The sequence below is a fragment of the Aplysia californica genome, unplaced genomic scaffold, assembly GCF_000002075.1.
Source record: "Aplysia californica isolate F4 #8 unplaced genomic scaffold, AplCal3.0 scaffold00266, whole genome shotgun sequence".
Lineage (NCBI taxonomy): Eukaryota > Metazoa > Mollusca > Gastropoda > Aplysiida > Aplysiidae > Aplysia > Aplysia californica.
The window spans coordinates 919,339-944,266 of record NW_004797536.1 but is presented as its reverse complement, the minus strand read 5'-3'; the positions used below and the strand labels follow the sequence as shown (position 1 = coordinate 944,266).

The 24,928-nt window shown below is 40.8% G+C and overlaps 2 protein-coding genes across 2 annotated transcripts; one reads left to right on the top strand and one right to left on the bottom strand.

The window, feature by feature from the left end:
• The first annotated feature begins 143 nt into the window (after positions 1–143).
• Positions 144–3,632, top strand: LOC101853859 (UPF0728 protein). Its single transcript, XM_005100971.3, has 4 exons — positions 144–246; positions 925–1,026; positions 2,238–2,357; positions 3,133–3,632. Exons 2-4 carry the CDS (start codon positions 933–935, stop codon positions 3,195–3,197), a joined length of 279 nt encoding a protein of 92 aa, XP_005101028.1. The 5' UTR covers positions 144–246; positions 925–932; the 3' UTR covers positions 3,198–3,632.
• An 823-nt stretch (positions 3,633–4,455) lies between these two features.
• LOC101853626 lies at positions 4,456–24,760 on the bottom strand. Its single transcript, XM_005100970.3, has 12 exons — positions 24,589–24,760; positions 20,041–20,246; positions 17,851–18,013; positions 16,231–16,367; positions 15,569–15,628; positions 14,554–14,722; positions 13,472–13,590; positions 13,018–13,038; positions 9,253–9,503; positions 8,132–8,277; positions 7,575–7,748; positions 4,456–6,946 (listed from the first exon to the last, which is right to left on the bottom strand). The coding sequence occupies exons 2-12, from the start codon at positions 20,243–20,245 to the stop codon at positions 6,673–6,675; spliced, it is 1,719 nt and encodes a 572-aa protein (XP_005101027.1). The 5' UTR covers position 20,246; positions 24,589–24,760; the 3' UTR covers positions 4,456–6,672.
• Between the last annotated feature and the right edge of the window lie 168 nt (positions 24,761–24,928).

Sequence of the window (24,928 nt, the reverse complement as noted above, 5' to 3'; positions counted from 1 at the left end):
AGATATTATCACTAACCAAATTGTTTCTTTCAACTTTCAAGATTGGAATGACACTCTCTGTAAATGCCATAGGATATTGTGTCTGATATTATTGATTTACTATATTTGCTGTATAAAAATGTAGTACATTTTATACATTCACCTCGCATCTAATGAGCGTCCCATAGAAACATTTCCGTTACATCTCCTGTTTTGTGTTTTCTTTCCATTGATGTACTTTTACTAAATAGCAACACAAAAAGAAAGGTATGATGCCTCTTTGGAGATCTATAACTATTATCCTGGATCACAGATTTCAAAATGTAAAATGAATTTAGACCTAGATTCTAGATTAGATCATCTTTTCTCAAGCTTGTTTTTTGTAAGATAGTTTAGCCCATACATACTGCCCATACTACTGGAATTGAATTTTGTACAGTAGCTGCTATAGCCTGGATTGGATTATTACTATAATCTAGATCTAGTCTAATCTAGATCTAGATATCTAGGTCTAGAATCTAGATCTATATAATACGGTAAACATGTTCACTTTCGTCTGACTGTGGTTAAAGCAGGGTAAAATGAAATTTCTCTGTTTAATCTTCTCAGATCTTTGCACATGGATCTAAAAGTCGGATGATCAGGCATAATAAGCCTATTCATAAAAGATCACTTCATATAGATCTAGATCTAGCCTACATGTTTTTTTCTACAGTCGATTGATTCATGACTGCCTCTGTCAGTTCTTTGCCACTGTTAAATAACTGTCTATCTGTTTGTCCGTCTCCACTATCAAATTACTATCATTGTCTGTCTTTCTCAACTGTCAAATTGTCTGTCTGTTCTCATCTGGGACAATTTAGACTGCATGATGCTCTTGAACTGAATTTGTGCAATGACCATATCTTTAGATCTCAAACTAACTGATGTCTGTGCATTGAACAGGGGGTCCAATGCCTTCCAATGCCAAAGTGTTTCTCCACTATGGGCCGTACGAAGCTGCTGCCACAGTGGAGTACCGACAGTCCAGGCTACAGGGGATGAAAAGTAGGGAAAAACGGAGTCTTTTTTGTTTAGTGGCTTACGTTTACTTCTATCTATTTTCTCCTGTTCGGTGAGCGAAAAAAAGATTAATGATTACAACAGGGAGAGAGAGAGAGAGAGAGAGAGAGAGAGATAGAGAGTGATAAAATGGAGCAAGCCCAAGCAGCGGGTGAAGTGAGAGAGGGCTACGGTGTGCTGCAGACTTCGCCTAGCTACACGCACACGTAATGTGTCATGTGCAGGCCTGCCACATGGCCACGAGAGAGGGCTGCGCTGTGCAAGGGAAACTACCCATGAATAAATACAGCTGGATTACTATTAGTCCACAAATGTTTACTTCGCCCTTGCATTTCTGATTTAATTTTAACGGGGATCTGATATAACTGGACTTTTTTCTCTGGTCCCACCATCCCTGTGATACTAGGTTTCCACTGTATACAGTACAGCCTGTCTATAACGACCTTCGATATAACAACATCCTCTGTATAGCCACATGGTGCCCACAGATCCTGATTCTTTCCTCATATTCATATATATAGTAACTTTTGGTTGCCTCTCTATAATGACAATAACTCTCTATTATGACTATTTTTTTCTGGTCTCGACGATAAATGTATATACATGGTATGGACTAGCCTTGGTATAGCTGAATGTGCAATGGCTACTCGCGACCGTGAAGGATGGAGGGTCATTACACATCAACCTTTGAGTCAGTGACACCTCCTAGAAAGAGGAAACTGTAGAATGCTTTTCCACAAGTGACAAGTGTACCCCAAGATGTGATTTTTATAATAACTGTATATATAGATCGTCTATGTATATTTATGGCATGATCTTAATCAGCAAGGAGCAATGGTTGATCAGGTAGATGTAATGAAGTGTGGAGCAAGAGTGGAGGGGAAGAGAGGAACCAAAGTTCCGTCTGTTTTTTTTTCCTCTCTTCACCTTGATACATTCTGTCTGTAGTGGAGCTTGGCTAGCAAAGGTAAGCTGTTGAAATAAGATTATCTGACATACAACAGGAAGACAGATGAGGGAAAATAGTTGTTGTACTTAGATTACCTGTCAAACCTCAGGAAAACAGATGTTTGAAAAAAAATGTTGAACTTAGAACTTAGTTTTTAGATTTAGTTATTAGTTTTACGGCACTTGCAATACATTTTTAGGTGGACTGATCTTCTTCACTCTGACTAATTATCATTTAATCTTTGCAGCGATCCTTAGTCGAGCTGGACATATTGTGGAACTGAGACCTTTCAAAGACTGGAATAGAGTGGAGATCTGGGTCAATGGAGAAAAGATTTTCAGCTGCGACATTCGAGATCTGGATTACGGTAAGTCTCTACTCATGAATACACCCTCTTCTGAAGAAGCCTTATTTCAGTACATGTAGGCCTCCTTTTTTATTAGTGTTCCAGATGGGTGCACTGTACAGTCCAGCTTGTTAATTTCTTATGCTGCAGAAGGTATATTTTTAAGTGCAGTCACTTGCTCTATATAGATAGTCGCAAATGCAACTTGTTTGTGTACTTGTTTACCATGTAACACAAAATTTTATATCCTTAAACAGAAATAAAAAATAGAGAAAACGTCTTAACAATATAAGTGCTGTAATACATTTCGGGTTACCCTTAAAAGAAAAATATAAAGTCACAAAAGAATTAGTAACTGTAATTATGACCCACTTTTCAAGTGGCAAATAAAGTAAAATTGAAGTCACTTTTTTTTTTTTGGTGGGGGAGGACAGCATTGATATAATATAATAATGTGTTCCATTTTATTGGAAGTATATTCTTTATTCTGTTAACCTAACTGAATCATGTAGCCTACATGTGTACATGCACACGTATTTCTTATGATAGTTCTACATTTAGTTACTGCAACAAATGAAGGAAAGACCAATAAAATCTTGGAAGATTGAGAAAAAAATTTGTTTTGTAGAGCACTTTCTGAGTGTAACACTTGATCCACCGACTATGAAACAAGCTGACATTACTAACTTTTCATTCTCTTCTGGAGCACTTTCTGAGCATAACACTCAATTATCAATAAAATAAGCAGACATTGTCACATTTACTACTCTGTGTTACCTTCCTGTCGCATTTCCAGGCGGTGATGGAGACCTTGACCCCTTATGTCAAGAAGCCTGCGAGGCTGTGAGACGTGCTTACTGATCCACTCCGGGTTTGAGAATGAAAGAAAGGAACAGAATTCATCATCACCATCAACGTCACAGTTTGTTCTGCCCACGGTCCAGACCTCCCACAGATGCCCATGCTGCATTCCTACAGCATTGCTCATGGCACTAACATTTTTCACCTCATGTCATGAATTGTTATTTGGTCTTGTTTTGAATTATTTTTTCTTCCAATCTATACAATGTTTGCTGGATGTTATGCAACAAATTTGTTCGCAGCTGCTTAAGGTAAACTGTGAACCCATGTCAATGTAATGGGTATGGGTGGGGTATTTATCTTAGACATCTTATTTCCTTGTGCCTGAATGATGTATTATGTCTCCTGTGCAGTCATTGTGAAGAGGAAAAAGAAATTGCTGTCTACGCTGACAACAGAAATCTTAAAACATTAAATGCTGAACTTGTTTCAGAGTCCCTAGTGTTATCTCATTTTCTCATTAACCCTCCAGTATCAGAAGTAACGGTTAAACTAACACTAACACTCTGTGGAGTCGGGGGAACGTGAAGTGTTTTCACTATGGGTCAAAAGATCCTAGAAAACATTGTGAAATGATCTTCACTGGAATTTCATTAAGAAGAAGATAAACAGTGTCAGTAATGAGTAATGTCAGCACTTTGTGCTGAAATCCCTTTGTGATTAAACTAAAACACTGTAAGTCATGACATTTTCACTTTAATTTCGGAACAGCCCTTGTACTAACATCTCGTCAGTCCAGTGGACTTATCGAAATCAGGACAAACTTGCAATAAATTACAACGAGTAAAAACGAATTCATGCACGAGAATGACCGCCAAGAAAGGGATTTTAGACCTACATGGACCAAACTTTCAGTGTCTTTGATATCAAGGCGGTATATTAACAGTGATGATGATAGCTACTGACACAATATGTACACAAGTCAGTGATGATAGCTACTGACAAAATGTACAAACCAGCCTGAGAGAGAGAAGGAGATAAGACTCGCCAGCTAACGCAATCTGTACCCCTTCAAAATCTATAAGTATCCATGCTGATATCAATTAAATGAAGAAACCACCTGAATTTAATAGCTGGACTTGTTTAGAGGCAGCAGCAGGTCAAATAAGACTGGGCACAGGGTGTATGGTCAATATCTCAAGTATCCCTACCCTTAAAAAACAAATGTCTCGACTGTAATGATTCTGATAACCATACATACACACACACGACCTTGTTGTATTGGAAAAGTAGCCTATAAACACGGGGAAAACTGCAATTCGTTAGCTCTTTCATTTATTCTTTTTTTTTTTTTAAAGTTCATTACAAAATACATTATGAATAAATATTTACATTCAGTCAATCATAGTATATGAAAGAAGAACACATGTGTGAACCACCCAGGTGTGCACACATCAGAGGACACACTCATATATATTCATATTCACTGGCCACTCAACTGTAGGACCTGTCTTTTCTTTTTAGTAAAGGTTTTACTGCACCTGCAACTGCGCAACACAATTAGGTTATATATATTATGTTGAAGATTAGTGGTGTTACAAGAGAGTAACAAATACAAATAGGAAGGAGAGATAACGCTCTGACTAAGCGCTGCACACAGCAGAATTATCACTCAACACAATTGACAAATGAAAAGACAGAAAATATGTACATTGTAAGACCATTTAACAACCCATACACATCCCCCCCCCCCCCCCCCCCCAACGCACATAACTCTCAGACCTACACATACATTCTCACACATTTAAAACTAGTATCTCAGAACTGTGTACTTGGGGGGGGGGGGGGGGGGGGGGGAAATAAGTTACGATGTTAAAAAAAAAATCTCAGCTTTTAATATAAAATCAGTATGAATCCATTTACTCAGTAGATAGTGTACTTTATATAAATGTGCGATTAGTCGGTATTGGTACTTGTGCAGCATGTGAAAGGTTTCCCCGTAGCCCCTGATAAAAATACAAATTCTTGCCAGGGTTTGCAGGAAGCAACACAAGGCCTGAATCTTCCAGAAACTCAAACCCACATTCACACAAATGCCAAAATACATCTTAAAAAAAATTTTTTGCTCACAAATGACAAAATACATCCTTAACCTCTCAGCCGCCATGGTGTGTGCATTCCTACTATTAGCATTCATTTTCAGCATTGCATGTAAGCCAGGACAGCAGTCTCATGTCTCAGTTTTAGGGGACTCACGGTCTAGATCTATCAACTTGTGACATATTTCAGACCCCAGGTCTTCGATCGTGCAACTTTCTTCACTTTCCACAATCCCTGTATTCCTTCCCATCTTACTCATAATTTTGAAAAACTTGCAAATCTAAGTCAAAAGGTGAAATTTTCTGCCCTTTTAAAAGTCATTGTGGTGTTTGTTTCGTGAGAGCAGACGTTCGCCAACAAGACTAGACCTGTGTTTATCCATTATTTGCAAGCCTAGCAGTAAACTAATGCTAGCAAATTTGCTATCGATAACGTGACGTACATGTTGGCATCATATAGGCAACCAGGAGTGGAAAATTTTGTCATCTTTAGTGACGTCCATGGTGAGTCAAAAGGCAATAAAGGGGTTTTAAAATATTTTTTTAAAAAATACCATTTTGACTCATAAATTACAAAATACATCTCCAAAAACCAACACGTTTGAACACAAATTTTTGCACTTGCGAACAATTTACTTTATCCACCACATGATCAGAAACAAGCCAGTCTGGTCACCATACCACAGACATATATCGCCTCTCTGTCACAGTCTAGTCACCAGACATATCACCTCTCCATCAGTTTCCAGGCATATCGCCTCTACGTCAGAGTCAAGTCACCAGACATATCCCCTCTCCATCAGTCTAGTCACCAGACATATCGACTCTCTATCATGAGTCACTGTTTTGTCACCAGACATATCGCCTCTCCGTCACAGCCCAGTCACCAAACATATCACCTCCCTGTCAATCTAGTTACCAAACATATCCTCTCTCCGTCAATCTAGTCACCAAACATATCCTCTCTCCGTCAATCTTGTCACCAAACATATCATCTCTCCATCAGTCTAGTCACCAAACACACCACCTCTCCGTCATAGCCCAGTCACCAGATATCGCATTTCCGTCCGTCTAGTCACCAGACTATCGCCTTTCCGTCAGTCTAGTCGCCAGGAAGCACACATATTTATTCTCCGTCACAACCTAATCACCAAACATATCGACTCTCTTATCACGAGTCACTGTTTTGTCACCAGACATATCGCATCTCCATTAGTCCAGTCAGACGTATCGCCTCTCCGTCAAGTCTTGTCACCAGAAATTGCTTTTCCGTCAGTCTAGTCGCCAGGCAGCACACATACTGCCTCTCCGTCATAGCCTAGTCACCAGACATATCGACTCTGTTAGGGGTCATTGATTTGTCATCAGACATATCGACTCTCTATCATGAATCGCTGCTTTGTCACCAAGCACATCGCCTCTCAATCAGGCTCTCGTCACCAGGCGGCAGACATACTGCCTCTCCGCGACGGCCGACTCCTCGTCTTCCCCCTCATCTGCAGCATGCCCCTCCCCCTGTGGCCCCTCCCGGGGAGCCCTCTGTACCCCTGGACACCCACCAGGCCCCCCCTCCCGGGCACACCGGCCTGCATCAAGGCGTGTGGCTCCGCCGGGAAATCGTGCGCAGCCGGCAGCCTGTACATATCCTCCTCCCCAAACGTCTCCACGCCGTAGTCGTTGTCGTAGCCAAAGTCTCCACCGTCCCACGGCCTGACAGCAAGGGAAAATAAACAAAAATTAGAAATTAAAAATTAATGCATTCCATTTATACTTATAAAGCACATTTCCACTAAGAAGACAGTGCTCAATGCACTTTGTCGACTTAACACAGAGGGCTACATCACGGTCAAATTATTGACTCAACACCGAGGGCTAATTTTTGACTTAGCACAGAGGCTTACATTAGAGTCACATTTTTTACTTAGCACAGATGGTTACATTAGTCACATTAGTAACTCAACACTGACGGCTAAATTAAAGTCCCATTGTCATATTGCCGACTTAAAACAGAGGGTTACATTAGTCATATTGCAGACTTAAAACAGAGGGGTACATTAGTCATATTGCTGACTTAAAACAGAGGGGTACATTAGTCATATCGCTGACTTAAAACAGAGGGGTACATTAGTCATATTGCTGACTTAAAACAGAGGGGTACATTAGTCATACTGCCGACTTAAAACAGAGGGTTATATAACGGTCACATTGTTGACTTAACAAAGAGAGGTATATTATAGTCCTATTGTTGAATTTACCTGATATCACAATTCAAGTCAATGGGCCACCATGAAGTGCACGATCTGGGATATTCTGATACAAGTCTATGGCACGCACTCACCCCGAGTCAAATCCTGGGCCAAATGCGGCCATCTCGGCATCGTAGAATCCGCCCGACTGCTGCAGCAAGGCAATCTTGGCCTCGATGACCTTGGTGCTGCGCTCCAGCTGGTCCTGTAGCGAGGCTATTTCCTGTTTGAAGGAGTCGCCCACGGACCCCCCGGGACCAGAGCCCCTGCAACAGACAGACAGCACAGTACAATATTGTTTGTTTATAATTCAAGATGCCACCGTTTCCATAGAAACAGTGAAGTCAACCCCCCCCAAAAAAAAATCTGTTTTTCTTTTACAAGTCTGTCTTTCTTAGTGATAGTGGGAAGTTTCAGTGCAAATACCTTGAAATGAGCAAGTTTGAAATTCTAGGAGCCTCTTCCCCTAACCTTCCAAACAACAGAAAACAAAGAGTCAAAATTACTTTTTACCACCTCACGCCACCAGTCGATAAAACAAAAAGATTTTTTTGTCTACATTGCCGGGAAGAAAGAAGGATAAAAATGAGGTGTAAATTCACATGCTGCAGCTGCAGGCAGCTATAAGAAAAAAAAACCCTCAAATCACCTGATGGCCATACTGCCCCCCGGCACAGGGTACATCACTCCGCCCCCACCCGGGACAGAGTTCAGTCCAGAATTGTTGTTTCTCCGCAGCTTTTCATTCATCTTTTGTCTGCCAGTCATAGGAACAGGCATGCCAGGACCAACGCGCTGAAACCAGAAATATTTTTTTCAGTTGTGTGTGTGAAACCAAAAATATTCTTTAATTGTGTGAAACCAAAGACATAATCTCCTCACTGTATGAAACCAGAAACATCATTTTTTTATTGTTTGAAACCAAAAATATTAATCTATAGTTGAGCGAAACCAAAAGTATTATTCTGTATTGTGTTTAGATTAGTTTTAGTTTTAGCAGAGGTTTAATGGCGCTCGCAACTGCATAAGATCATATGAGCGTCAGAAGATTAGAGGTGTTAAAAGAGGGTAACAAACATAAAAAAGAAGAAGGGGAGATAAGGACAATAGATGTTTCATAGGAAAGAAGAAGCAAACCACACCAGAGCACCCGCCAACCACCCACTCTGTATTGTGTGATACGAGTCATGAAACACACACCATCAGTGTTATAGAACAACAGTAATATATAATTGTAAGGGTAGCAACAGTAATATGCAACTGTAACAGTTAGAAAAGTACCATATAACTGTAACGGTAATGACAGTAATATTTAACTGTAAGGGTAACAACAGTACCATAAAACTGTAATAACAGTAACATATTATAACTGTAACAGTGACCAAAGTAATGTGTGCCATCAGTGTAACGGTAACAATAGTAAAATATAACTAACAGTACCAACAGTAACATATAACTGTAACAGTACCAACAGTAACATATAACTGTAACAGTACCAACAGCAACATATAACTGTAACAGTACCAACAGATAACTGTAACAGTACCAACAGATAACTGTAACAGTACCAACAGATAACTGTAACAGTACCAACAGTAACATATAACTGTAACAGTACCAACAGCAACATATAACTGTAACAGTAACTACAGTAACACAAAACCGTAACAGTACCAACAGTGACATAACATATCTGTAACGGTAACAACAATAACCTATAACACTAACGGTAACAACACGGTAACCTGTCCCCACGAGCCCGGCACTTACGGGAAACGGGGCACTGACTGGTCTCATGAGTGGCATGATGGCCCGGCCCAGACCCCTGGCCCGCTGACCCGAGCCGCCGCCGTCCTTGGTCAAGCCTCTCATCCGGGGGCCGGAGAAGGCTGTGGCTCCTCCCCTCCCGCCCCTTCCCATCCCGTGACCCCCACGACCCCTGGCACTGGGGAACGGACTGCTTGGCTGGACAGCATTACTGGACGCAGACACGTGCTCTTGTTTCCTCTTGGTTCCCCCGTCTGGCCAGAAATAAATCTTGGTTAGTTCTAAGGGTTGATTAGAGAGCTTTAGTTTTAGTAGAGGTTTTACGATGCTCGCAGCTGCATAAGGTCATACGAGCGCCAGAAGACTAGAGGTGTTACAAGAGAGTAACAAACATAAAAAAGAAGAAGGGGAGATAAGGACGATAGATGGTTCATAGGAAAAAAGAAGCAAACCACACCAGAGCACTCGCCAACCACCCACGATTATAGAGTTTTATGGCGTTTGCAGCACAAACAGGTCACATAAGTGCTGAAGATTAGAGGTGTTACCCCCAGAGTAAAACACAAATCAAAGAAGGCGGGGCGATATGGACTAAGGTAGATAGATATTTGATAGGAATGAAGGAGCAAATTACACTAGAGCATCCGCCATCCGCCAATCATCCACAAAAACCTTGCCACAGACTGCAACATCACAACCATTTACACTACAAATCTTTGGCAAACATATATATCCATTCTAATCATAATATACAGTAGCGACGGGGATGTGCGACAGGGGGGTCAGCGCGCCAACCCTTTGGTATGAACTAATTTAGACGTGCTAGAGTGTTCCTGCGTTTATCAACATCCAACAGCATCCTTTCCTGAGGCATGAGATCCTTGGTAGGTCGCTGTGGTTGCTTACCGCACACACACAGACTTAAATTATTTCCCGGCTTGCAGATTACATATTCTAACAGTGCATCGACCTGCAGTTGTAAGGCTGTCAATTCATTTTATGAAAATGTGTATATTTATACTACACACACAGCAGGGTGTTGTGCATGAAGCATCAGTGCTAAGCAAAGCACGGAGCCGCTCAGCCTCTCTGAGGGGATGTATGGGGGTAGGCGCGCAGTGCCGCCATGGCGTCCAGTAAGGCGGGGTTCGCCTCTCAGACCTCTGCAGCGAGAACTGGGTAATATTCTATTGCCTCAAGGCCCACACCAGCCACCTGACACAGCCTCTGGACCAGCAGCTCGGCCGGAAACAGCCATGATGGGATTCACCAAGTCAGGGCTGTTTCCCTACAACCCTGACGTTGTCCTTATAAGTGACAAGCTGAACCCAGCTGTACCTTCACAGGCTCCCCTGCCCCTACCCTCCACTTGTCATCCACCTCTTCCGCCTCTGAACCTTCCACGACATCACGTGCTTGCCGCAATCTACTCAAGGAAATATTCTCCGTGAACTTTAAGCTTTGGGAGAAGGTGGACCTGTACCTCAAGATCGACCCAGACTACATGTGGTCCAGTCTGACGGACACTATTGAACAACTGGCTCCTCCGCTCCCCCAGCCATCAACAAGAGCCCTGAAACCTCAGACCCCCTCCAGGCAGATGACCATTGACAAGATGCTCACATTGCCGTCATGTTCAAAGAAGAAGGCTGTTAAAAGACCTCAGCCACCTGTGCCTCCATCCATCATTGGAAATGACTAGAAAGAGATGATACTCACAAAGAAGAGGAAGGCGGAAGAAGAATAACAACTGAAGGAAGAGAGAGAGAAAGAAGCAAAGGGAGCAGAGAAAAATGGAAGAGCTAGCACATGCTGAAGACAAGAAGGAACGCCAAAAATAGAAGAAAAAACAAAGGGAGCAGGCAAAGAAGGAGATAGAAGAGGAGGAGAAGAAGAGGAGAATTCAGGAGAAGATGAATACTTTGGTTGTGGCCTCGCAGAAGAAGAAAGAGGAGGAAGAGTCCTCTGACTCGGGAGAAGAGCCGGTGTATGATGACAGCTCCGACGATTGTTAGTCGACTGTGCTGGGTGTGGAGCCACCACCGTAGGACAAGTAGTGCACACCCAGAGCATGCTTTGTGACAAGTGGTGGCACGCCAATTTTGTCAAACAGATGGACCTGAAGGACAAGACTCAGGAAGACCTGGATGCCATGGACATTGAGCTCTTTTGCTGAATTGACTAATCTCCCCATCCCAATTGTTTCATACAAATCGCGGGAAAACAATATCTTTGTTTATCCATGTGCACTTAGATCCACATGTAGGTCTACTTTGCTGTTCTTATATAATTTAATTCATGATTTTTATAGTTATCTAGACTCTTTAACAGATTACTTTTTACATTGTCAGTGTTGGCTTCAGTTTTTTTAGTTTTCTTTCTCTTTTGGCTATACATAAGAATTGAGTGTCTCTTGTAACTAACTCTTGTGTAATTTGAGACATGTTGTGGTGGAATCAGGCGCTCGTCAATTTTTGGGCATATGGAGTTATTGGTGTCATCTTAAAGGCTGTCTATTTGCCTTGCTTTTGATGCAAAAATATTCATTTATCACGGATACAATTTGAGATATCAGCGATTGAAGGAGGTAGGGGTGGCCTGGTTTCAGAGGACAAAATTAGTGAGAAAATGGTCCCAAAGTTTTGTTATTTCCTTAGCTTGAGAGAGCATGGAAACTTAAAAATTACATATGTTATTCCTTTAATCAACGTTCTTCAGTAAAATCCACACAGAAATGTGTTCTTTAAGGGGCATGAAAGGTGTAAAGCCAAAATACAAAAATTCTATAAAAATTCCCAAAGTTGCAGAAAAATGCCAGTTTCTTCACTTTCATTATTTTGACGAGCGCCTGATTTCACCACGCTGCCTCACATTTGTAAGAATATTTCCTCCTTTGTGACTAGAAAATCATACATTAGCCTATAAGATTCATAATCAAAAGTTGTTAGGACATGTTGCAAGACCCGCCCTATCCCAGCGCACAGCCCCTCCATAATAAATAAAATAATAATAATAAATAGCATTTGTATTGCGCATATCCCCGCTCAACAGCAGGCTCTATGCGCTTTACACTAACTATATTATTACCCCAGCAGACCATAGAACACTCCGAAACATTCTCAGCTTCCCGGGAAGCATACAGTGCAAGCAGCTGATTAAGCGCTGAAACACTAACAAACTGACAAGATCTTTCGCCGTCTATAGCCCGGTACCCATTCCCACCTGGGTGAAGTGAGGAAAATTCGTGTAAAGTGCCTTTCCCAAGGACACAACGTCGGGCCCCTGACGGGATTCGAACCCACGACCTTTGCAAGTCCGAGAGCCTAACCACTAGGCCACCGACGCCATAAAACGTATCAACCTCCAGCAGGAACATGCATCCCCGCTGATTGTCGCACACACCCGTCCTCACTTTGCCACACAAATGCCACTGTTGAGAAAGGCAAACAAAGCAGGCATAGAGCGCTGGGCCGACGACAGCAGAGGAAATTTGCTTCTCATCAGTCATTGAAGGTTTACCTCCCCCCTCACCGGGGACCGGCAAAGTGACTTTATATTATGCTTAGGGTAGCGCGGACTATTGCCTCTACTCTATAATATTCTAGTTTCATTTCAAAGAATATTTCTGTCATATATTTTAGTTTCACTCCACAAATGTATCTGTCATATATATGTTAAGTTTCATTTCACAGAGTATTTCTGTCATATATGTTACTTGACACAAACTGTCACACACACACACACATACACACACACACAAACACTTACCATGAGTAAACGGGGGAACCACTGCAACAGATAGACACACAATTCATTAACATTCAGATGCAGTAAAAGATGGGCACAAAATTTATGCAGTAAAAGTAAAACATTCAAACACTATTCATCTCATTTAGGTACAGTTTTAAAAAACCCAATAACAACGGCAGAATTAATTTGTTTCACAGAAAACTTGGAGAATTTCTATCAAGTTTCTTTAACATAATGATTTTCTCTTTCAGTCCCCTTTTTTTTAAAATACGTCCATTCTTATTGGAAAATAAAGAAATGCAAATCCTTTTATTACAATAGAAAACTTGGATAAGCTAAGAAACTTTCACAAAACAAGTGTCACTTCCTCAAACACAGGATGCTTATTTCTGAGCTGCCTGCAGTAATTTGACGAGGGGGAACTTAGTACTGAGGCTACAACACAAGATCCAGTCACAAACTCCTCACTCACCCATGGTCTCCTTGTCATTGGCCTCAAAGCCAAGCTGTTGCCCGTTCATTACCACCTTTTTGTGGGCCAGGACAAACGCTCGGCAACTTCCGCGGGTCAGACAGTCAAAGTCCAGGCTCCTACAGGGAAAGGTAGAGTTGAGGTTTTCCGAACACTGTGTGTGTCTATATGTGTGTGTGTGTGTGTGTGTGTGTGTGCGCACGCGTGGCTTCATTGTGAAATTGAAAATGGGCGGCTGTCTTACACAAGTTCGACGATATAAAGTATAACACGGATAGGCAGAACACGGATAGGTCGAACACAGAAGACTCGAAATCACGCATTCGTCAAACTTTGCCCGCGGTCCCGTTTTTTTCTTCTTTATCTTTGTAAGATATCCCTCGAACTACCGAGGCCGGTCCCGACAAATCCGAGCCATCCGTGTTATACTGTATATATAATATGTGGTGGCCATCATGGGAGGTTCGACAGTATATATATATATATATTTTCATGCTCTATCCTACAAGCTTGTTGAAACGTGATTTCAAAATCTTCCAAAAAAGTGAAATCTTTCCCATCATATACACAACAAATGATACGGTAACGGTTTTCCGTGGTTACGACTTTTTAAAACCAGAAACTTTTTGTCAACTAAAAGAGTCTGCACTAACAGACACAAAAGAGTGTCCTCCTTACTCACAGGCGGACCTGCTAGAGGGAAGATGTTTTCTTCCCATTCCCTGGCAATCCTATCAAATATAAAAACAAATTTTGCTTTCCATAAAGGGAAAGTAGGGAAGTGCCACAGAACGTGGGCAGGGTCAGGGTGGGGCTGGGGGTGGGGGGGGGGGGGGGGGTGTTGGGAAGATGAGGGGTGTTGGGAAGGGGAGGGGGTAGAGGCAGGGGCAGGGGTGGGGGGGGTACAAAAACCATAAAGCTCAAATAATGTATGTGAGGTACAGTGCTGTAAAGAAACCTTTTACATTGGAGTTCTTGTCAATTTCAAGAACTCTTATAATTAGGCACAAAATTTTCACCTGACCATCAAGATTTGTACAGCAAATCTTCACTTGTCCCTTGTGCAGGCGTTTACAGCTTACCCATGAAAACCTTCAATATCCTGAAGCTTCTGCGACGGGTTTGTCTCAGAAACTTTGCGAGTTTGCCCCATAATCACTGGGAAGGCCCGGTTAAGAATCACTTCCAGAAACCCCAGAGTGATAGCTCCGGGTAGATTTGAGACTTTAGCTGAGCGATCCCGCAACTCTCCTGAAATATGTCAGGTCACGCTGAGACAATTTGGCAAAATCACAAGACACACGCACAATCCACACAGCTCCCACATTTCCCAACCACCTGCATACATTTCAATGCTGGATACAAAAGATTCACACCACTGTATCTTTTTAAGTAGACACTTTAGAGAAAGCATGCAGTCTTTCTGGTGTTTCTTAAGAGGGAAAAAAAAAAAGTGATATTCAAAAGCAACATGGTAGCAGCTTGCAAAGCAACAATGGTCTTTGCAGCTTTAACATTTGCCTTCACATGTAAGCTTTCGACGAGAAATGGACAAAATGTAAAGAACTCTCTGGCTGGCTCACAGCTTTGAGCTGTGTGCTCTAAATAAACTCCACAAGTAAACTACCCATACACAACTGTGTCAAAAGACTGTTTGACCAGCGACATAACTCAATAACAAGACACTCTAACAGAAAGGTCAAAGGAAACATGACTGCCACATGAGTCCCAATGGAAATACACTGCAAGGCTTCACAACTCCTATCAAAGATACCTAGGACAGATTTTTCACAAAAAGAACAATTTTCTGGTAATTTGGGACAATTTTGTCAAACGGATTAAACAGGAATCATATCATAGTCAAGCCACAATGAAAAAACCCCTTCTCTTTAACAAATTTCACTGCCATGGCAGAAGTAATGCTTCGCTGCCAACAAACTATATAGCTTGATTTTGCACAAGCTCTTTCAACACAAAGAGAAGATTTTATGCTAGCATCTCACCTAGTTGTTCGGTGTAGAAAGCATAATGGCTTTCTATAGTTCTATAAAAACAAACGATAGGCTGAACACTTTTCAAACAGAACAAACATTTTACCTTTAGCCTTTTCGCGGAATCGAATTTTGCAAAGAGAGTACGAATTCACCTCCAGATAAGCTGAAAATAAAAGTACATGAAAAGAAGTAAAATGACAGCGCACGGTGCTGGATTGAACAATAATGAGCAAATGGAATATGTCACACATATCATTAATTTTCAGAGGAATGAGAGATTTATTCAGGATATGTGAACAAAGTATGGCTTCTCAAAGTTTGCACTCATGTGTCTTCTGAATTTTAAAATAAATGTATGCACGAGGGAAGGGCTTTTGGTCTTTCTTCGGTTCAGAATAATGAACTTCTACAGTATTGTACAGAACAACACGGGCCACAGTGTGGATGAAATATGCCCATAATGTCCTCACACTAATGTTTGTGTATGATGCTGAAGACACATATCATAAACTCTGAATATACATCAATCATTTGGATGATCCATACAAATTCATCATATAGTAGCAAACACTCACAGGTACATGGGACTTTGGTTAAAAAAAACCCAAACAAACAACCCCCCCCCCCCCCATCTTTCAAGTCATGGCAGCTTTTGGGTATCTTTGAGCACGCAGGAATGAAGGCAGGACATGGATGAGTAGATCCTAGGGCCAAATGGAAATTTTTTTTCCATCTTCAGCAATGTCCACAAAATCGGAAACAAACCTGACTCCGTCACACCAAGGTCAGGGTCACGTCTGGTGACCTCCACAGTGAGTTCCTTGGCAGCCATGCTCTTCCAGGTCATGCTGCGCATCACAGTCTTAGCAGTCTGACGATCGGCCAGGAAGATCTGCACACACCTGCGGGACGTACACAGAACACTCGACACTACACACCCACACACAGGAAGTTCACACGTCCAAAACAAGAAACTTACAGATCTTTGTTGCTAGGCAACAACTAAAACTGAACTGGGGGTGAAGGAACCTAACTTTATTATAGTTCTGTTACTAGACAAACCGATTAAAACTTAGCTGGGGTGCAAGATCAACGACTACAGTCCTGGTGCTAGGCAACAACTGAAACTGAAGGTGAGGGACTCATGACTACATAGTCTTGTTATTTTTATTATAGTAGAGGGTTTTGCTGCGCTCGCAACTGCATAAGGTCATATGAGTGCCAAGGGGTGGGTGTCAACAGAGAAGTCTTTACAGGGAATCAGACTTACTCTGCTCACCTCTCTAGCTTCAACAGCACAAGGTCTCCTTCAACTATCAAGGCACCCCGAAAATACCAGGTCACAAGAGAGTGACAAACATACAAAAGAAGAAGAGGAAAATGACAATAGTAAGGATTAGGAAAGAAAAAGCAGCAGTTCCCTGTTGTAGATCAGGCACAGTTATAAGCGAGACATGAATCAGCCCATTTACAATTCTACTGCGCTTAAACGAGAAATGTCCCCCCTTTGGGAATGGCCTAAAGACACGAGTCGGTGGCACTGCCCCGGGGGGGTATAGTCTAGTTGCTAGGCAACGATTTAGACTGACTTGGTGTGAAAGAACCATGACTGTATGGTCATGTCCTCTCACACCAGTCTGATGTGTAAAACGCCTTAAAATACAGTCCACTTCATTCCTTTCTGCCAAGTTTCTCTTTCCCCACATCTCCAAACATTGACATGATATATATTCAGCTAAGAATTTTATCCCATAAATCAGCATGTTCTGTATTTCCTAGCACAAACAGGACATCATTCTGACCCCCAGACTTCATTAACCAAACAAAGCATAATTTATACATGCATAATTAGACATACGTGAGGCATCGTGGTGAAATCAGGCGCTTGTCAAAATAATCAAATCAAAGGCATTTTTGTTTGGCCGGTGGGCAATTTTTTTCCAATTTTCTTTTTTTTTGGCTCAACACCTTTTACGTCCATTCAAAACACATTTTTGTGTGGATTTTACTGATAAATATTGGTTAAAGGCACAAAAAATGTAAATTTTCAGTTTCCAATGACTCACAGGCAATGGAAGTTACCAAACTTTGGAGGCCATTTTCTTGCTAATTTTACCTCTGAAACTAGGCGACCCTGACCTTCTTTAATAGCAAATATTTCCACTTCTATCAAACATAGATGGATTTTTTTTCATCAAAATGAAGGCAAATGAATAGGCTTTAAGATGATACCGATAACCCCATTTGCCCAAAAATTGACGAGCATCTGATTCCACCATGTCGTGACATACATCATCATTCAGCCAAAGGTCACAGCCTCAAGGTCAGCAGCAAAAACTTTTACACTATGCCACAAGAACCGCAAAAGCAAATGAAGGTACTCACCCCTTTCTCTGGCGAGTCTGCAAATCTGGCGATTCAGTGGGGACTTTTTTCTTCTTCATGACCACTCGCGTGAAGTGCGACAGTTTGATGACCTTCACAAAGTTCTCTGTCATGTCCTCCGCACTCCAGGGGTAGACCTCGATGAAGTAAGTCCACTTGAAATCTGGGCAACATCATATATTATGTGAATATCGTGGTGAAATCAGGTTCTCACCAAAATAATTTTTAAAATCGAAGAAACTGACATTTTCACGCTGGTTCGGCAATTTTTATTGATCTGCCTAGATTTTATTGAAAAATCTTGATTAGATCTAGAATCTAGAGACACACACAAAAAAATGGAAATTTTCAGTTTCTAAGGACTCTTCAGCTTTGGAAGTCACCACACTTTGGCGGCCATTTTCTCTCTAATTTAATCTCTGACACCAGGCAACCCCTACCTCCTTCAATCGCAAATATCTTGACTTCTATTCAAGATAGACGGGTACTTTTTCATTAGAAGCAACACAAATGAACAAGCTTTAAGATGATATCATAAATCCGCATGCCCAAAAAATTGACGAGTGCCTGATTCCACCACCTCGTGCGTGTTTCACAGGACAGGACCCTACTAAACTCTCACTCAAATATCCATATCAAGTCACACATTGACTGATCCAACACACCCGACTACTCTCTCATACATCCATGATCTAAACTGGCTGATCCAATATGTCTGACTGCACTCTCTCTCTCTCTATATATATATATCCATGATCCACACTGACATATTTTATTTGTTACAAGGAATAGAAGAGAGCACCGTTCCACGACATCCACAATGAGTTGATTGGTAATTAAAATACTATTCTACACTGTACGTCATGGCTTGTATTTTAATAATTAATTAGCAGTCTTCACTACAGAGAAATCGAGGGGTCTCTCGTGGCCTACAGGTTAAGGTGTTGGCCTCTTATTCAAAGGTCCCGGGTTCGAATCCGGGTAGCGACCGACATATTTTGAGATAAAAAATTGTCTCCTTTCACCTCTTATCCTGCTCTCTAGCAATGTTCTGCCATCTGCCTTCGTCTCCTCTTTCTGCCCCGACCCCCTCACCTTCTCTGGGCTCCTGACTCTTTCAACAGCCTTTCTACAGCTACTCTTCGGCTCCTTTTTACCGCTGTCTTTCAACCGCATCCTGATCTTCGGGTAGGAAAGATCACCTAGCTTTCTCGGACAAGGGTGAAAAATCTCTGAGGTCCTGTGTGCAAGTTGCGCACCTTACAGATCCCTTGGTGGTCCAAAATCGATAATAGCACAGATCCCTTGGTGGTCCAAAATCGATAATAGCAGGCTTCAGCCTCCAACCACGCAAAATTCTAAATTTCCTACCAAAAGAAAATGTTTGGTGTATCCCGCACGCTCATGAGACCTTCTGCAGTTGCGAGCGCCGTAAAACACTTACCCCCCAAACAAATATTTTTAAAATGAAGAGAAATCAAGCCATCAGCATGCTCTGCCTGTTTTTGTTGTTGCCAGGACAGCCAAAGTCAGTTTTCTGTTGATGTTGAATGTCTTGGCAACAGCAGAAATGCGTGGGGCATGCCAGTGGCTCAATTTCTCTGAAGTTAAGTTAAACCTACCACCTTTCGTGGGAGACAAGGATCAAATGCTACTGAGTTTTTTAATAATCAAAGAATTAAACTTAATATTTAAAAATAACGAATTGAAGAAATGCCACGCAGTCGGAAAAAAAAGCCAATTTTCTATTTTTGATGCTGGCGCTGTGAATATTAATTGAAGCACAAAAATGTCATTTTCATAACAACATAGCCTACATTTTAGACCACTTGGTATTGTGAAAGAAAAAGTGTAGAGACTCAAAATCCAGATATTTTATGCAATCAAAAGTGGTACCTTTCTTTTGATTATCAGTATATGAGGCATGCGAACAAAATGAGTTACTTCTCACAATCCACAACTGGAGATATTGGCCAAAAATCGACACAAGGGTCAAATTTGTAGATTTTCTATAGATGCCATATATACATGTATAATACTCCTTAAGTATGACATGCCTTTTACAATTTCATAATAAATTGTAAAAAAATCACCTATAAGTGTGATGTATCTATTTCCAAAGAGCTCGAATCCGAGAAGTAAACAATTTTGTCAGCATGTTTCACATGAAAATTATGTATTATTACTTACCCGGTTCTATGTTCCTGGCTTCATCAATCTCGTCCTCCAGTTTCATGTCTGTCATGAGGTCCTCTGCCGTCTCATCCACATCGTTTGACCCACCCTCCTCTTGTTGTTCCTCCTCCCCAACTCCACCAAGGAGTTCATTCTCGTCTGCGTCTTCCACCGCATCCATTTGCACCAAGGAATCTGTGTCCGTTTCTTGACTTTCCATCCTAGCAAAAGAATACACCAAAGAAAAATGAAAAAAAAAAAAAAAAAAGAACTCACAGAAAGATCTTAAGCCTCCCCTCCCCTAAAAAACACATTTTATCATTGGTATCGCAACCAATCCACTCAAATCCGTAAATGGGTACATTTTTTAATTTTACACAAGAGACCAAAAAAACAAACAACTAGTCATTGTTGGGTAAATTTTTACTTTCACTCCTGCACACAGATGCACTGCTCTGAGGGTCAGGCTGCAATAACTTTTGCTGCAGATCACATGGCTAAAAAAAACTGTAGTGAATCAGTTATTTTCAAGTAAAATTCAAACCTGAAGGCAAAACATGACACAATTATGGGGAAAATATTTTTTAAACTATTGATTTGCGATAAATATAAAGCCAATTTGATACATTTGTGTAAACGTATAGAGATGAACAAGAAAAAGGCTACAATTATATATTATATAAATCGGGTGCTTGGGTGTTGTCCTTATCAGGAGTCATCGAAAATAATGAAAAGCAAGAAAATTGATAGCCTCGGTTTTGACCACAGCCAGCATTAAAAAAAACTAAACTACATTTTGGTGACATTGAAAGGCGCATCTGACCTGGGAATAGAGCTTTTGGAGGGTGCAAAAATCATCTTAAAAAACTCTCAAAAATTGGGTGTAAATGGATTGCTTGTGACAGCAACAATATGTAACCAATCAAGAAAAATGATTTAACTTGTTAGCGTTATTCTCATATTCAACTACTAACCAAAGTCAAAGAAAAAATAGAGTAGCCAATAAAAGCTATTAAATTAAAAAGCTAAAATTTAAGAGTTAGTAAGTTTTATACAAGACCCCTTCCACATCACAACAACAGCAGTGATTTATAATATAATTATAACTTATAATGCAACCGGTCTGCCAGCGTCGGAATGCCACTCTATAGGGTACAGGTTTGGGCAACTTCAACAGGTTCATGTGGAGCTGTAAAAGTAACCGATACTGCTCCCGCCTTCATGAAAGAACGCAGACCATCTTGAATCCTGGTCTCCTAGTGTTGCAAAGCAGCCATTCTACTTCTCAATTATTATCATGTTCTTTACTCTATTTGCATTCCGAATTTTCAACCAATCGCAATTTTGTGGCATACGCTCGCTTGGGGCAATTGCGACAGAGGTTGGTGCAAATTCGACCCCCACATCGGCAACTTCGACAGGGCTTGTGACAACGGACGTGGGCAACTTCGACAGGGGACAGATATCTTCAACAGTATTAACTAGGTTCTTATTCAGCTTATTGTGCCCCACTCACATGTATACACATACATGCACACACTCTTCCTTTCTCACACACTTAGCTCCTAACATTGCACAGTTCAGTAGTCTAGTCTAAGTTTAAATTTCTGCTAGTTTGTTTCTGACCGGTCTAGGATTTCGACGCATGATGAAAATGATAAAATCAAACAAGATTGAACTGAAATGTGAAAGACAGTTACTCTGTTAATGGTGATTCTGCTTATGAAGCTGGTATTTTGGCTTGGCCTGGAACGAGTCTAACTGATGAATATTTTGAAGCAAGAAAAAAGGCGTGTATAAGAAAGTAGGCCAACCTTAATGACAGGTGAGGCAGGCCTACCGATTTTTCTTCTTCAAGGCAAAAATTATACAGCGATGAGGGAAGGGTGTTTTCTGGAACTTTAAAAAAAACTAAAAATAGAAACAAGCGGAAGCCTAGGAAGCACAAATATTTTGAGAGAGAGAGAGAGAGAGAGAGAGAGAGAGAGAGAGAGAGATTCTAGTTGGGTAGAGGTTCTTCCTATATTGTGAAAATTATTTTGAGAAAGGAGTAAAAAAAAACCAAGCAGATAGTTAGAGAACGTTAGGAGTACGCCATTGGCCGATATTTATAGTAACAGCCATCTTGTTTGACCTATTTTTTAACATACATAAAATTTGAGCATTATCAAGCACTTCGCTAAAAATGAAAAAAAAAAATGCTTAATATACAAAAAATCTTTTTTTACTCCACAGTTTTCTTTTCAGATCAGACAGTGAGACAGTAGGTTGGAAACTTCTTTTGTCTTTTGTCACAATGAAGAACACTATTTTATGGGAAGTGTCTACGTTCTCTAACGTTAGAGACCGTATACTAGAGCGGTGCCCATTCGACTTTACTATTGGACATTCATGAATTTTGCACTATTCACAGCTATACGAAGCGTGGTAGAGCCATTCAAATGCCGTGTGATTTTTAAAAAAAAGCAGATATAGAAATGAATTTTCGCCTCATTTTTCTCAAACTCAAACGTAGAAAAATTGTAGCACTTTATACCTAATAAAATCATTAAGATAAATATACAGAAATACTCTTTATTTCATGGTTACTAGACAGAGTGATAAGAGGAGCCTACAAGAGTTATAAGACAATCCTTCAGAGAATATCTTTTACTATTCAATATTCACTCGTCACTCTATGGACGGCTCAAGCAAGGGCACATGCCTCTTGAAGTGCAGCCAATGTTTTTTTCATGAAGTTAGCTGTCGCAATGAGCTCCCCTAACCCTACTTGAAATTCGAAGCGCTATGAACGGTGACGTGATGTCAACACGTTGCAGTGTGTCTGCGACAACAACATATATACGTGCGCTCAGTGACTGGCATTGAACAGCGCAAGTCAGATCTGGCTGGACTTATCACATGTAAGAAAATACATTTCGACGGCGCTTCGAATTGCGGAAGTTAGATCTGGGCTTAGCTTATATAGAAAAATCATTCAACGGCGCTGTGAATAGCGGAAGTTATATCTGGGCTTATCATTTAAAAGAAAAAAGCATTCGACGGCGCTGTGTATAGCTAGCGAATTTAGAGTAGCGGCACTTAAGTCTGGGTTTATGCTTATCATAATATATAAGAAAAAAACCATTCGACGGAGGTATTCGAATGTCATGAATAGTCAGCTCACCCTTCGAAGCTTCGATGATTTTTTGTTTCTTCAAAATCACACAGTACTACCCTATACCTGTCTACGCTCTCTAACGTTCGGTGCTTCCAATTCTCCGTCATTTTAACATTTTCACCAGACCCTATCTGCCGATCCAATGCCCATCGCGTAATTGAAATTCCCCCACCCCCCATGTCTGTCCCTGCAGGATTATAAGCAAATTTAGATGGCCAAATTAGGCTAAAAAATTGCAAAATTATGCAAGTTACCGTAACACCATTCGCGACATGTTTTGCACTTTTTCAACAAAAATGTTCATGTTTTAAGTACAGAACAATTGAAAATAGAATATCAGTCAGTAATTATGTGTTGTGTATTTGGAAAGAAAACTACACATCAGTCAGAAAAAACAAACAACCAAAAAGTATAATCTCTGTAACTTTCAGCTGTAGATCTACAAACTAGATGATATAGATCTATTCTATTCATTCATCCAGTGCCAGATCTACGACAGACATCGGCGATCATGGTTCTCCATTCATTCCTTTGCTCGGATGCTCTAAAAAAAAGCAACGTTTCCCGATCCTTCCCCGTTACCCATTTGTCTAGGTTACCCAAGAATGTTGTTCTGGGCCTTCCCCTGCCTCGCTTGCCTTCAATTTTGCTAGTGAGAGCCAGGTGTTCAAGACCCTAATATGTCTATTTATGTGTCCCAAAAACTGCATTTTTGTCGTTTCCTGATTGTTTTTAACATTGAGCGACCCACATGGGATTCATCAAGCACTACCTCATTTGATTTCTTTTCCTTCCACGATACTCTTAGCAGTCTCCTAAGAAACCACATTTCTTCTATTTTATTTTCACTGTCTTTAGTGATTGTCCATTATTCACAGCGATATAAAAGGGTTGACCGAACATAGCATTTCAGAATTTTCATTTCGGTGTTCATTGAGATGTTTCTATTTTTCAGGATTGGGCTCATTTTATTGAAACTAGATCTAGTCTAGATCTAGCCTTAGACATTGTAATTCTCCATTTATTTCTGGGGAACATTTGGCATCAGATGTTATCATTTCCGAAGTCCTTCCCTGATGAATGAATGTACTTTTCCATGAACTATTGAACTATTCTTGGGATTACAGCAGTGCAGTTGAGTAATTATTAGTAATAGACTCGAGATCTAGATCTAAATCTATATCTATATCTAGATCTAGATCTACATCTAGACATCTAATCTAGATCTAGAATCTAGATCTATATCTAGATATAGATTCTAGATCTAGATTCTATATTCTAGATCTAGATCTAGAATAGATCTAGATCTAGATTAGACTGATTAGCTTCTAGCGCCTGCCAAAAAATAAACAGGCTGCAAATAGTGTGAGCGTTGATGTGAATCAAACTGAAATCATAATCACCCTCAGCCTGACTTGATTCAAAACAAAACCAAAGACCCAAAGATCCTAAAGTTCGATCTTTGACAAAACTTTGCCTCTATGTCAGTAGGCCTAGGTGAGGTTTCGATGAACTCATTATTGTTGAAGGCCAGCTAACCCAATCTTTCGTTCCGCCGGAAGTAACTGAATATTGTGAAGGGGTTCCATTGCGAAGACAACATAGGCTAAGGCAAAGTTTTGTCAAAGATCGAACTTTAGGGTCTTTTGTTTTGTGTCAAATCAAGTTCCTGTCCATTTATGAAGCTGTTAATGTCAACATTGGAAGGGACATGTTAATTGTACTATTTAGAACTATATATAA

What these genes read in the sequence shown, in the direction of transcription:
- LOC101853859 (XM_005100971.3), top strand. Translation starts at nt 933, where the DNA reads ATGCCTTCCAATGCCAAAGTGTTTCTCCACTATGGGCCGTACGAAGCT. An exon ending in CAGGCTACAGGGGATGAAAA is followed by an intron (nt 1,027 to 2,237) that starts GTAGGGAAAAAC and finishes TAATCTTTGCAG; the next exon opens with CGATCCTTAGTCGAGCTGGA. An exon ending in CATTCGAGATCTGGATTACG is followed by an intron (nt 2,358 to 3,132) that starts GTAAGTCTCTAC and finishes TCGCATTTCCAG; the next exon opens with GCGGTGATGGAGACCTTGAC.
- LOC101853626 (XM_005100970.3), bottom strand. Translation starts at nt 20,245, where the DNA reads ATGGAAAGTCAAGAAACGGACACAGATTCCTTGGTGCAAATGGATGCG. An exon ending in ATTCCGCGAAAAGGCTAAAG is followed by an intron (nt 14,723 to 15,568) that starts GTAAAATGTTTG and finishes GACATATTTCAG; the next exon opens with GAGAGTTGCGGGATCGCTCA. An exon ending in CAATGACAAGGAGACCATGG is followed by an intron (nt 13,039 to 13,471) that starts GTGAGTGAGGAG and finishes TATCTGTTGCAG; the next exon opens with TGGTTCCCCCGTTTACTCAT.